General features: G+C 42.4%; 1 protein-coding gene across 1 annotated transcript in view; it reads right to left on the bottom strand.

Moving 5' to 3' along the window:
* Window positions 1-13,627, bottom strand: part of LOC149249808 (uncharacterized) — a 202,716-nt gene that overhangs the window by 102,586 nt on the left and 86,503 nt on the right. Inside the window, exon 3 of the mRNA XM_089453482.1 lies at window positions 12,150-12,217. Within this exon, the coding sequence (XP_089309608.1) occupies window positions 12,150-12,217 (68 nt within the window). The remainder of the gene's footprint in view (window positions 1-12,149; window positions 12,218-13,627) is intronic.

Below are 13,627 nucleotides of genomic sequence, written 5' to 3'. Positions count from 1 at the left end.
CATTATCTAGCCTTCCCTTAGGCCTCTTAGGAACCCTCTAGATCTAGGGGTTTTGTCCACTTGGACCTTAGGAAATATTAATTTTCCTTTTAATTTCTTTTAGATTTTAAACCCCATCTTGGGTCTAAAACCCCTCTACTTGGGTTCTTTGCCACAAAGCCTTTTGTGACCAAACTTCACAAACCCAACTCCTAGGCTTGTGGAGTACCTCCCAAGCTACACAATTTAACAATTTATGAGTTTTCCCCCTTGTGGGGTTTTGCCGTGGTCTACAACCAAAATCCTAATGTCTCTATTGTGTATGCTTCTCTTATGTTGTTCCTTAATGTTTTGCTGCATTGTTGGTGTTATTGTTCTCTCTACATAATTGCTAATGATGATATGATGTTATGGGGTGAATGTGAAAATGTTGAAAAAGTTTTAAAAAATGCAATTATCTACAGCAAAGAACAATGTAGCCCTAAAAATTAACACTTGATTCATAACTTCTTGGGGTTGACCGTTGGAGTTTGGAAAGAACTAGAGGAGATTTTTCTTAGATAGGAGAAGTATGCAGTTGGGATCCTGAAGAGATTTCAGATAGAGCATTGCAATCCTATGACCACACCTATGGCACTGCAAGCCTGTGACCACACCTATGGCACTGCAAGCCTATGACCACACCTATGGTCACCAATCTAAAGAAGGTGACGACTCAGATTCAGATTTGTTGGATCCCACATTGTAAAGGCAACTGATTGGTTCTTTAATATATTTAGTCAACACCAAGCCACCTATATCTTTTGTACTGAACACCTTCAGTTGGTTCATGGTGGAAACAAGGCGGGAGCATTGGATAGTAGCAAAACATGTGCTCAGATATGCAAGGGGCACAGTGAAATATGGTCTGAGGTATGTTGGAGATGGTGAAGTGAAGTTGCAGGGTATAGAGACTCAAATTTAGCAAGCAATGCAACAGACAAGAAGAGCACCTCAAAGTAACAGACTTTTGTGCCACTCAATTCAGCAGAGGCAGTGTATATTGCAGTGAGTACATCGAGTTGTGAGGCCATTTGGGTTCACAAGATAGTTGTAGGGTTGTTTGATAGAGAGTTGAATCCTACGGTGATCTACTGTGATAATCAAAGTAGTATCGAACTCTCTGATAATCCAGGCTTCCATGACAAATCCAAGGCTCAAGCACATAGAGATCAAGTACCACTTCATTCGAGCCAAGATTCAGAAGGGATTTGTGAATGTCTAGCATATTCCCATGGATCAGCAGGTTGGTGATATTCTGACCAAGCCCTTAGTAAAAGGGAAGTTTGAGGCCTTCAGAGATACACTTGGGGTTGTAAGTTTTGAAAAAGTTAATGAAAAACAGATTGGAAGGGCAGTAAAAATTTGTCTGTGTATTTGGAAATTTATTTGCTTCCGCTGTTTAATTTCCAGCTATTGTGTGAAAATGTTGTGATCAGAATTTTTGTTTCTGTTTTAAAATAAAATTCAGCAAGTTTTATTTATTGAGATCATAAGCTCATTGGTCACCGAGGGTTTGAGAAATTCTAACATTGATGTCTCTCTATCCTCCACCTGCATGCTTGTGAGAAGCAGAGAGGGTTAAAAAACACGAAAGAAAACTCAAGCAAGGAGAGTACCCACCTCCCTAGAGTGCTTCTCTCTTTGTATTTGACCATTTTGTAATCATTATTTTCAGATACGCAATGTCTCTTGGCCTGATATATCATTCTATAATTTTAGTTTTTGAAAATACAAAGTTTTGGTTGGTGTTTCAGCATCTTTATGGCTGCAGCTGTAGGTTTAGGTCTTTAGAATCAGATGTTTCTGTGTTGCATATCCATGAATCAAAACTTCAATACAGATGACACAGAGATATGAGATCTTATGTCAAAAAAATGATATTTTGATTGCATTTGCTGTTTGGAGATTTTATAAATGTTTAGCATTTCTATCACAACATGAATAACTTATTAGCCTGGTGGGTTAGCCTGAGTGGTCGAGTGTTGTGTGTGAAAATTCGGTGAGCCTGAATCCTATTGCAGCAACTAATAATGTTTCTTCTATTTGTTAAATTAATCAAACAAATTATTTGCAGTTTCCTACGGCAAATATCGAAACATATACACTGTAGTCTTCACAAATACCCTACTACGGAAGAAATAAAAACACTGGAAGAATAGATGCACACACACAATAATACACCTTTATTTTTGGACCAATGTCCCTAGAAAAACCCAGCTTGGGAAAACTGGTGCAGCAACTAAGAGTTTTATTATTATGCAGTAATAAATCTGAGTACAAATCTATGGAAGCTCAAATCTAGCTTTCCATACAAAGAAAATCACTGACAGAAGTCTAGTGAGAAAAATCTCACTTCCACTGGTGATCTGACACTGATCTTAGCTTGATGAGCTGCTCCTTGTTGCCTCTGCGTCACCCTATGTAGATTTGTGTCAGCCTTGCTTGGACCAGCGTCTCTCTCACTCTATTGATCAGCTGCTACTCTAGAAACTCGATCTTCTAGCCTCCAAGCTCCCACTCCGGCTCCTGCCACTGAATCTTGACTTCTCCTCAGCAAAATACAGATCTCCCTCTGAAGCTCTGCGCTGCCTCTCTACATTGCATCAACCTCTCTGTGGAGTATGTTGTCTCTCTGCTATGCACTCACCGGACTGGAAAAACTTCCTTCTGGCCTTACTATCCCTGCCCCTCTCTCACTGCTTCGAAACTACTGAATCACCTTTGGCTACACACAGCTACTACTCTGGAGTTTGATTTTGCCAGCAACATCGAATTCCTTGCTCCTCAAGTGTGTTCTCCAACCCCCATCAAATTTCTTCTTATACTCTCTCGTTAAGGCTTCAACAGCCAAGATTAAAACATAATCGATGGCTAAGATTAACTAGAAATCAATCCATGTCTTCTTCTAGAAGATTCTCACCATGACTTAATTAATACCCTTCAATTAATCAGTTTTCCTAAGTTTAGACTTAGGCACCATTAACAAAAAGTAATTATTCTAATTAAGTCGTCTCTAGGTGGAATTTCCAGAAACGATTTATGGGTTTGGGGAATACATGTATTCTAGCCTCTCCACAAATTTTCGTGGCTAGAACACATCTAGTGCTACAAAAATCAACTCCCTCTTAGCGAGGAATGTGTTCTAGTGTTGCAACCTGCTGAAGCAACACCCTATCTTTGCACCACCTCTTGTTACGATGTTGATGTCTTGTTGCTGCTACCCACCAACTACTGCGCAACTCTGATAAACGTTGCATCTGTGTTGCTATTGGTCCTGTTGAACTGCTACCAACACTGCAACTCCCTCTCCATCTGTTGTTGTTGCAATTGCAACAACTGCAACGGAAAAACATCCAAAATATTGAACCAACTGTGGTCAGTATGATGCATCTGTCACCTGAGTCCCGACTGTTGCTAGACTCTGCGCTGTCACTAAAACCTTTGCACTGTTGTTGAATCTGCTCTGTGCCAACTGCACTGCTGCCAACTCTGCACTGCGATGCCTAGTATCTGACCTGTTACTAGCTATTACATATGTCACTCTCGCACCTAACTGCACCAACTGCCACTGATCCATCCTGCTACTACATGTTTTGGGCTCTCGCAACAAGGTATTGATTCATGAGGTGGACCTCCTCAAGAATCCTGCCCATCCTGTAGCTCTCTAGGGCTACAAAACCAAATCACCCCACCTCTCTCCTGGAGGTATCTTGGTGATCATGGCAAACTCTTCCTCCAATCTAGAGGACAGCTTGTCGATCTTAGCGAATGCAACCTACTAATCCTGCTTCTCCTCCTTGTCCTTATTTATGAGAGCACATTGAGTGTTGCATTGGCCAAGCTCACCACATCTTAAGCATTTCACCTTGGAAATATCCTTCCTCCTGTGCTACCCCTGCTACCCCTTTGATGCGAGGTCCACATCTTCCTCTTCCTTTACTTGCTTTGTCCCACTATCGTCGTTGCTACCATTGATAGTCCTCTTCACCAGATCTCACCGCATCTCCTCCTGTTGTAGATCAGCGCACATACGATCCCAATCTGGCAGTTTTTCTCTGCCCATGATACTCTGGACAAAAACTTGTCATTCTTCGGAAATGTTGTTCAGAGCTAACTGTACCAATTTTGTAGGTTGGGGCACTAACCCTACTGAAGACAGCTGGTCCCAGACATCCTGAAGCCTAGTAAGGAAGGGGTCTATACGCTCCCCTTTATGCATCCTCATGTATCTCAGCGTCTCCTCAAGATAGGTCTTTCGTTGTTCAGAAGATCCTTCGTACAGCGTAGCAAGTGCCTCTTACATCTGTCGGGCAGTATCTTTGCCAGCTATGTGAAACACCACGTGATCTCGAACCCCATCAAGAATTAGCCTCTTTGCCTTCGCCATTTCCTTTTTGTATTTCTTAAGTGGATTTGCATCTGCGGGTACAGCTACCACACTATCGATATAAGTCTTGAGATCATATTCATCTAGAAGGTAGAAAATTCTAGCCTTCTAGATCACATAGTTGGAGGCTCCCTCCAACCGATCTTGATCTCTCAACCCTACTAATGCCATCTCTCTAAAAATGTCGAACTTCTCCTCTTCTTCTTTGCGCAGCTGCTACCCAGCTATTCGCACTCCCTTCTGGAGTGAGAAAATTTGCACACAACTACTGCTGCTCTGCTAGGAAAAATCGAACTTTTGTGCTAGAAGTCCCCTGAAGAAATAATTCCAAGAGTGTTTGCTCTTTCTTCCTCTTACCGCTATTTTGCACTAGCAAACTGCGGCAAAATATGCGTCCCAACTTATGATCTGCTCTGCAAGAAAAAATATAGCTTCTCCCTCTACCTCTGATCTAGAAAATCTAATTTCTTTGTCGACTCTCTCAGAGAAATAGATCCTTCCTCAAAAACTCAACCCTCCTAGCCAAAGGATTGCATTACCTCTGGGGTTACGAATTGTTGCCTATGCAAAAATTCGAACCTCCTTTTCCTCTTCAGCTATTGAGCTCTCCGGCTTACGATCTGTGCTCCGGTACCATGTGAAAATTCGGTGAGCCCGAATCCAACTACAGCAACTGATAATGTTTCTTTTAATTGTTGAATTAATCAAACAAATTATTTGCAGTTTCCTACGAAAAATATCAAAACATATACACTGCAGCCTTCACAAATACAATATTGCGAAAGAAATAAAAACACTGGAAGAATAGATGCACACACAGTAATACACCGTTATTTTTGGACCAATGTCCCTGGAAAAACCCAACTTGGGAAAACTAGTGCAACAGCTGAGGGTTTTATTATTATGCAGTAGTAAATCTGAGTACAAATCTATGGAAGCTCAAATCTAGCTTTCCATACAGAGAAAATGACTAACAGAAGTCTAGTGAGAAAAATCTCACTTCCACCGGTGATCCGACATTGATCTTAGCTCAAGATGAGCTGCTCCTTGCTGCCTCTATGCCACCCTATGCAGATCTGCGTCAACCTTGCTTGGACTAGCATCTCTCTCACTCTGTTGATCAGCTACTACTCTAGAAACTCGATCTTCTGGCCTTCGGGCTCCCACTCCGGCTCCTGCCACTGAATCTCGACTTCTCCTCAGCAAAATATAGATCTCCCTCTGAAGCTCTGCACTGCGTCAACCTCTTTGTGGAGTACATTGTCTCTCTGCTATGCACTCACCAGACTGGAAAAACTTCCTTCTGGCCTTACTATCCCTGCCCCTCTCTCACTGCTTCGAAACTACTGAATCACCTCCAACAACACACAGCTGCTACTCTAGAGTTCGATTTCCCAGCAATATCGAATTCCTTGCTCCTCAAGTGTGTTCTCCAACCCCCATCGAATTTCTTCTTATAATCTCTCATTGAGGCTTCAACGACCAAGATTAAAACATAATCGATGGCTAAGATTAACTAGAAATCGATCCATGTCTTCTTCTAGAAGATTCTCACCATGACTTAATTAATACCCTTTAATTAATCAGTTTTCCTAAGTTTAGACTTAGGCACCATTAAAAAAGATTAATTATTTTAATTAAGTCGTCTCTAGATGGAATTTCCAAAAATGATTTCTGGGTTTTGGAGAATACATGTATTTTAGCCTCTCCACAAAGTTTTGTGGCTAGAACGCATCTAAAGTTACAAAAATCAACATTGTGAATTACAAGCAAGAGGTTGTGTGATCATGTCCCCATGCTGGCTTCCTCTGAATATTGCGAGCCTCACTCAATGTCCCCACCAAATTAGGTCACCAACAACCACAACCATCACCAGTTTGAGTGCTGTGAATTAACGAAGAGGTCGCAGTGTCAAGTCACTAGGCTGGCTGCCTTTGTGACTATTGTGGGCCTTACTCAATATCCCTGCTTGGGTTAGGTTGACAAAAACTGCAACTAGCAGATTTCACCTGGTTACCATCCTCAGAATGAAGGAGAGTGCCCAGTGGATTTCCCTAGGATGTGCATTAAATTGGGGAAAAAACATGAACAATTTATTGTGCACCAACTAACTCGTACAATTACCAAATTGTACCAAACAAACATGATCCAATTAATTCTAAAGCTGTTAATAAATACACATAAATGACATCACATGCATAAAGGCTAGGTATCACTTATCATCAATAAACACTTACCTTTCGTCATTAATATCCTTTTATGCATACCAATCACACAGTACACAAATGATATCATATGCATACAGGCTAGCGATCACTTATCATCAATAAATACTTTAATAACTCTCATCATTAACATCCTTTTAAGATACCAAACACACAGTAGCTGGTGAAGTAACTACCACACAAATCTTCAGACACCCTAATACAAAATTCATAACAAAATTCATAACTCAGGTAAAATCCAAGCATACATCTATGCACTGTGCAACTATGCTCAGGTAACACAAGACTGCAATCATGCAAAAAGAAATACAGGACCATGCAAAGGCTTTAAAGTTGGATTTCGCAATGAGTTATTGTGCAGAGGGGCTAAAGGACAGGCATTCCCCAACGATGTAATAGACTAACATGGAGATAATATAAGATCTCATATGTTGGAGGAGAGCAAAAGTTTGCAAGCCTCACACAATGTCCCCACCAAATTAGGTCACCAACAACCACAACCATCACCAATTTGAGTGCTGTGAATTAACGAAGAGGTTGCAGTGTCAAGTCACTAGTGTAAGGTCCTTGGGTACGGGCGCGTTCGGGCGCCGGGCGAAGTCACCGTGCACAGGCGCATGGGCGGGCGCGGGCGCACGGGCGGGCGCGAGCGACCGGCGGGCGGGTCTGCACGACAGGCGGGCGAGGCTGCACGGCGGGCGGGCGAGGCTGCACGGCGGGCGAGGCTGCACGGCGGGCGAGGCTGCACGGTGGGCGGGCGAGGCTGCACGGCGGGCGGGTCTGCACGACAGGCGGGCGGGTCTGCACGACGGGCGAGTGAGCGCACACGAGCGGGTGAGCGCACACGGGCGGGTGAGCGCACACGGAAATTCGACAAAGTGGTGAATGAAAGGTTTATATGCAAAATTAAAAGGATGTGAAGGCCGACTTGTTGAATGGAGACATGTGGCGTATGGGCATAATGGTGGGGTCGGCCATGGGGCTGCACACCCCCCTTAAAACATACGTAAGATGCATATAAATAAATGAACTTGGAGCTCATTTGGAATAAGCATCTTCGCTCATCTCTCATACGCATAGGGGTAAAACAGCAGGGGTAAAGGTAGACTACGCATACCTCATGCGTAGTGCTACTAAAGGTGCAGTTTTGACTTAAGTGCAGTTTGGGTGAAGGCAAGCGTGCCGAGGTGGGAGTTGTGTGTGGTTTTATGCAGGATTTGGTGGGAAGGTCGAGTGGATCGGGTGAGCACTCCTTCTTATGCAAAGGTGCATAAAATGTTGTAAAAGGCAGGTGGCCTGTCTTTTGTAAAAATTGGTTAAGTGTGAGACTTGGTTCGGCCAAGACACACTTGTTGTAAAATCTGATATTCTTGATATAATAAAATTGTCGGGCAGACTTTCTGGGAGTTGCCCCTCCCTTTGTACTTGATTATTGTTGATGTTCTCGGTTTATTGTACATGGTTAATAATTGAGAATGGTCTTCACTAAAGTATAAAGGATAATGCTGTTACTTGGTTATAAAACATAAGTTAAGTATGTTCATGTTGAAGTAGGCGTAGTCCACGGGTGTTAGTATTGTTAAAAAGAAAGCACCCGGTGGTGCCGCACCTCGCTACAAGCGGTTGGAAGATCACCGCAGGTGTAGGGGTGTGACAGTTGGTATCAGAGCTCGGTCAGGAGCTGGTGGAGCAAGTGTGAGGACACTTGGAAATTGATGACAGGTGAAGCCGATGCAGATAAGGTTATGGAGAAATCATGGATGAATAGTCTGGGTTTCGTAGACTTGATGGTTCATGGCAAGATCATTCAAGCTCTGGTAGACACAGGTGCTACACATAACTTTATGACAACACGGTTACCAAAAGAGGCTGGGCTGACATCTAATATGGAGGTCAAGGCAGTAAACTCTAGAGCTAAGGTGGCAGGTTTGGTATACGATGTACCTGTACAGATGAAAGAATGGAAAGGTCAGTTGGACTTCATAGTGATGGAGATGAATGACTTCGATGTGATACTTGGACAAGAATTCTTGAAGGGCAACAAGGCTATTGTTGTCCCCTTCTGTGGTGAAGATGTTGCAGACATGACTACGATGGACGATGAACTTGAGGCTGATCAAGTTGAACCAGGATCGTGCAGTTTGTCAACATGGATGGATGAGGTCACTCACATGGAGGAGCCTCATGATGATGAAGTAAGTATTGATACTTGTGTTTCATTTGGGCATATGGGAGATGGACCGTGTGCAGGAAAGGGCAAAGCCAGTTTGCCAATGCTAGTGAGGATCTCACCATGGATGACTATGATGGAACCTTGTATGGAGAAGCAAGGATTGTCAGTTGTTGGAAAGCTTGTTGGGGTTACTTGTGACCTTATGATGAAAGGTGCAAGGACCCGGGACAAGGGAGGAACATGATGATCGTTGTGGAGGATTGGGTCATGCTTTAGCCACATGGAGAATTGGCTAAGTGCTCGGCATGACTCATGGACAGATAGAGGAGGGCACACACTTGTGATGTTTTGGGTGGACTTCTCATGGCCGAGACCAAGAGGTAGTCTTGGTGGACACTTTGGTGGAGGAGCTATGGTGAAGGGACTCATGACATGATGATGATGAGATGGTTGGGTGACCGAGTTCACTAAACCGAAAGTTGAAGACTTGGATGGGATGGTCAGATGTTGTGATGTGTCTACTTGGTTGGACTACATGGGCAACTTAGTCATGGACATCAGGTTGGAGAGCATGGCAGACCTATGCAAGGACATTGTGTGAAAGCACTTGTAGAGATGTCAAGGGACATCCAAAGAGGAGTGCTAGGGCAAGAATGTTATGTAGGAGGACTTGCTAGTGTGACATGGGGACTTGAGGATGGCACATTGCAGATGATGAAGATGACTTCATGGACCTGAATGGGGCACATCGAGAGTTGATTGAAGACTTGAGGATGGCACATTGCAGATGATGGAGAGGGCTTCATGGACCTGAATGGGGCACATCAAGAGTCGGTTTGATGAGATGGTCTCTTCACGTTGAGGAGGCACACGTATGGATGATGATGCAGGGATGGCTTGGCATCAAGCATCATGACATGTTGCAGATGAGATGGATGGAGTTTCCATGGACCTGAGCATGGATTATGGAGATACATACTTTGGTATGGGGAGCTTGGTGGCAGTGGTCACTAGGCCGAGACATAGTGGAGAAAGAGTCTTTACATATGTTGCAAGGATGTTTGCCTTGTGTAAGGTCGACATCCTGGATGAATGATGATCTTGGTGGAGAGCTACCGAGATGGTATGTTGTCGAGGACGACAACGATTTCAGGTGGAGGAGGATGTAAGGTCCTTGGGTACGGGCGTGGGGCAAAGTCACCGTGCACGGGCGCACGGGCGGGCGCGGGCGACCAGCGGGCGGATCTGCACGACAGGCGGGCGAGGCTACACGGCGGGCGGGCGAGGCTGCACGGCGGGCGGGCGAGGCTGCACGGCGGGCGGGTCTGCACGACAGGCGGGGGGGGTCTGCACGACGGGCGGGTGAGCGCACACGGAAATTCGACTAAGTGTTGAACGAAAGGTTTATATGCAAAATTAAAAGGATGTGAAGGCCGACTTGTTGAATGGAGACATGTGGCGTATGGGCATAATGGTGGGGTCGGCCATGGGGCTGCACACCCCCCTTAAAACATACGTAAGATGCATATAAATAAATGAACTTCGAGCTCATTTGGAATAAGCATCTTCGCTCATCTCTCATATGCATAGGGGTAAAACAGCAGGGGTAAAGGTAGACTACGCATACCTCATGCGTAGTGCTACTAAAGGTGCAGTTTTGACTTAAGTGCGGTTTGGGTGAAGGCAAGCGTGCCGAGGTGGGAGTTGTGTGCGGTTTTATGCAGGATTTGGTGGGAAGGTCGAGTGGCTCGGGTGAGCACTCCTTCTTATGCAAAGGTGCATAAAATGTTGTAAAAGGCAGGTGGCCTGTCTTTTGTAAAAATTGGTTAAGTGTGAGACTTGGTTCAGCCAAGACACACTTGTTGTAAAATCTGATATTCTTGATATAATAAAATTGTCGGGCAGACTTTCTGGGAGTTGCCCCTCCCTTTGTACTTGATTATTGTTGATGTTCTCGGTTTATTGTACATGGTTAATAATTGAGAATGGTCTTCACTAAAGTATAAAGGATAATGCTGTTACTTGGTTATAAAACATAAGTTAAGTATGTTCATGTTGAAGTAGGCGTAGTCCACGGGTGTTAGTATTGTTAAAAAGAAAGCGCCCGGTGGTGCCGCACCTCGCTACAAGCGGTTGGAAGATCACCGCAGGTGTAGGGGCGTGACAACTAGGCTGGCTGCCTCTGTGACTATTGTGGGCCTTACTCAATATCCCTGCTTGGGTTAGGTTGACAAAAACTGCAACTAGCGGATTTCACCTGGTTACCATCCTCAGAACGAAGGAGAGTGCCCAGTGGATTTCCCTAGGATGTGCATTATATTGGGGAAAAAACATGAACAGTTTATTGTGCACCAACTCCCTTGTACAATTACCAAACAAACATGATCCAATTAATTCTAAAGCTGTTAATAAATACACATAAATGACATCACATGCATAGAGGCTAGGTATCACTTATCATCAATAAACACTTGTCTTTCGTCATTAATATCCTTTTATGGATACCAATCACACAGTACACAAATGATATCATATGCATACAGGCTAGCGATCACTTATCATCAATAAATACTTTAATAACTCTCATCATTAACATCCAAGCATACATCTATGCACTGTGCAACTATGCTTAGGTAACACAAGACTGCAATCATGCAAAAAGAAATACAGGACCATGCAACGGCTTTAAAGTTGGATTTCGTAATGAGTTACTGTGGAGAGGGGCTAAAGGACAGGCATTCCCCATCGATGTAATAGACTAACATGGAGATAATATAAGATCTCATATGTTGGAGGAGAGCAAAAGTTTCTATCAAAATTCAAAATATGCTTTAAAAGCCAGATAGTAACACCCAGAACACCACCAAATCCTTGAAAAGACTTGGTGAAGATCATTAAATGTAACTTCAGTAATTCTCATCTGAAATGGCCTGTGTAATGCAACACAGCTAAACCAACATAAATATAAGGAGACCGATCAATGTTTTGTAATTTTTCATCTAAAACCTAAGAATACTGAAATCTACAGACATCCTGAGTACATATTAGCTGTGCTAAATCGCTCTGCCAACTAGCTTTCGTTTACATGCAACAACAAAAAAGAAATTCATAAAATAATACCAGAATATTCAAGAATGGTGATGGCAAATAATGAGATTCCAAAAACTAGCTCCCAAGAATTTACACATTATTCTTTGTACTGCAATTTAGGAAATGGCATTCCCATGTCTAGCCAAAAAAAATAATCAATGGTGAGGGGAAGAAAGTAATAGGATATTTTAAACCCAAACAAACTCATTGAATGTACCCAACACTAAATGGTAGTATTTAGGCAAGAATTCACCTTACGGTATGGCCATCTTGGAATGCCATTATCACGACATATCTTCTTTAGAACGCTGCTACAAACACCTGTATGCATGGGTTGACACTTGCAATCAATCAGACCCAATCCATCCAAAATTGCATCTCACAAGGAACCATACAAAACCACAACGATGAAACTAGCAAACTTCTGGTCTGGGCCTATAGATAAAAATGAATAGGTGCTGAAACAAGGATAAAGCCTTTGGTAACTGCATTTATGAAATAATGATCAACAGAATCAAGAGAGGAAATGAACACTACAAAGCTCAACTTGCATGAATTATAAAGAGAGAAGGTGCTCCAGAAAAGGATATTTGCAAATATCAAGAACTAGCAGAACAGATCCAAATAATACCGAGCTGCATTGTCAGGGAGAAAACAAAAAAGATAGCTTAAAAATATCGATGAACTAACACACAATATATGCAACCACACTGGCCGTTAATTCTAGAATACTAATACAACACAGCTCTATAAAAATTTTAAGTTTTTTTAATCAATTATAAGCATCTTCTTGGTGGCTAATTTTCACGGGCATAGTTCAAGAATGTACAAACAATCTAGAGAGATCTTTAACTCAACATATAAGTATGAAGTGCTCTAACAAGAATTATTCATTGTACTTGTTCTCTCAATCACTAACAGTCAATCCTTGTGAGGTATAAAAGAGAATTTCAATAATCGATGGTTAAGAAATATTTAACCCATTATGTCCATCCAAAGATATCCATATAGCCAATGAAGAGATCCTGTATGCAAACTTTGTACTAGTATACCATTCAAATGAAACAGAATAAGTAGCAAGATAGAATAACCAATGTTAATTCACAGGAAAAATTACACCAATAAGTTATCTTTTCAATGGCAAAAAGCATCTAGCGAACAAGGCTTTGATAACTTGGAAAAAAAATTAAGACAACCTTTGGCAGTTTATAATCCATCTAATGCTCATCAATAGATTCGATACACTTAGAAATAAATGAAGCATGTTCAATAAGCATTTCAAGCCTAATGTTTCCCCAAATAAGGATGCACTTCAGTGAAGTTTACCAGTGTACATGGAGCAGCATTGAATTGTTATTCAGACTGTGAAGATGCTCTTGTTACTGGAACCTTCGGACACAAACTAAAATGGGATCATAATAGATATATTGTACAAGTTGATGGCCCGTCACCTTTCTTAATGTGGCAACAAGATTCTATTCAAGGTGTTAACTAAGAGGTTAACAGATGATGCTGATGTAGTCAGCAGAGTAAACAGGTTTCATCAAGGCACAACCTTATCTCAACATAAGAGGCAGACAAAAAGCCTCATTTATAAATATTAAAGATTGATTTCAATAAGGATTGTGAATGGAACTTTGCTTTTGACATGCTACTGGGGTTGAGGTGTTATTTAAAGTTTCTGGTGGAAGCCAAGATTCAATTAAGATGCTCTTGGAGTTCAGTTAAGAT

Source organism: Pinus tabuliformis, chromosome 7, assembly GCF_031772625.1.
Source record: "Pinus tabuliformis cultivar Carrire ecotype Pingquan chromosome 7, CPIR1, whole genome shotgun sequence".
Lineage (NCBI taxonomy): Eukaryota > Viridiplantae > Streptophyta > Pinopsida > Pinales > Pinaceae > Pinus > Pinus tabuliformis.
Note: the sequence above shows the minus strand (reverse complement) of the source record. Positions and strands in the feature narration are given on the sequence as shown.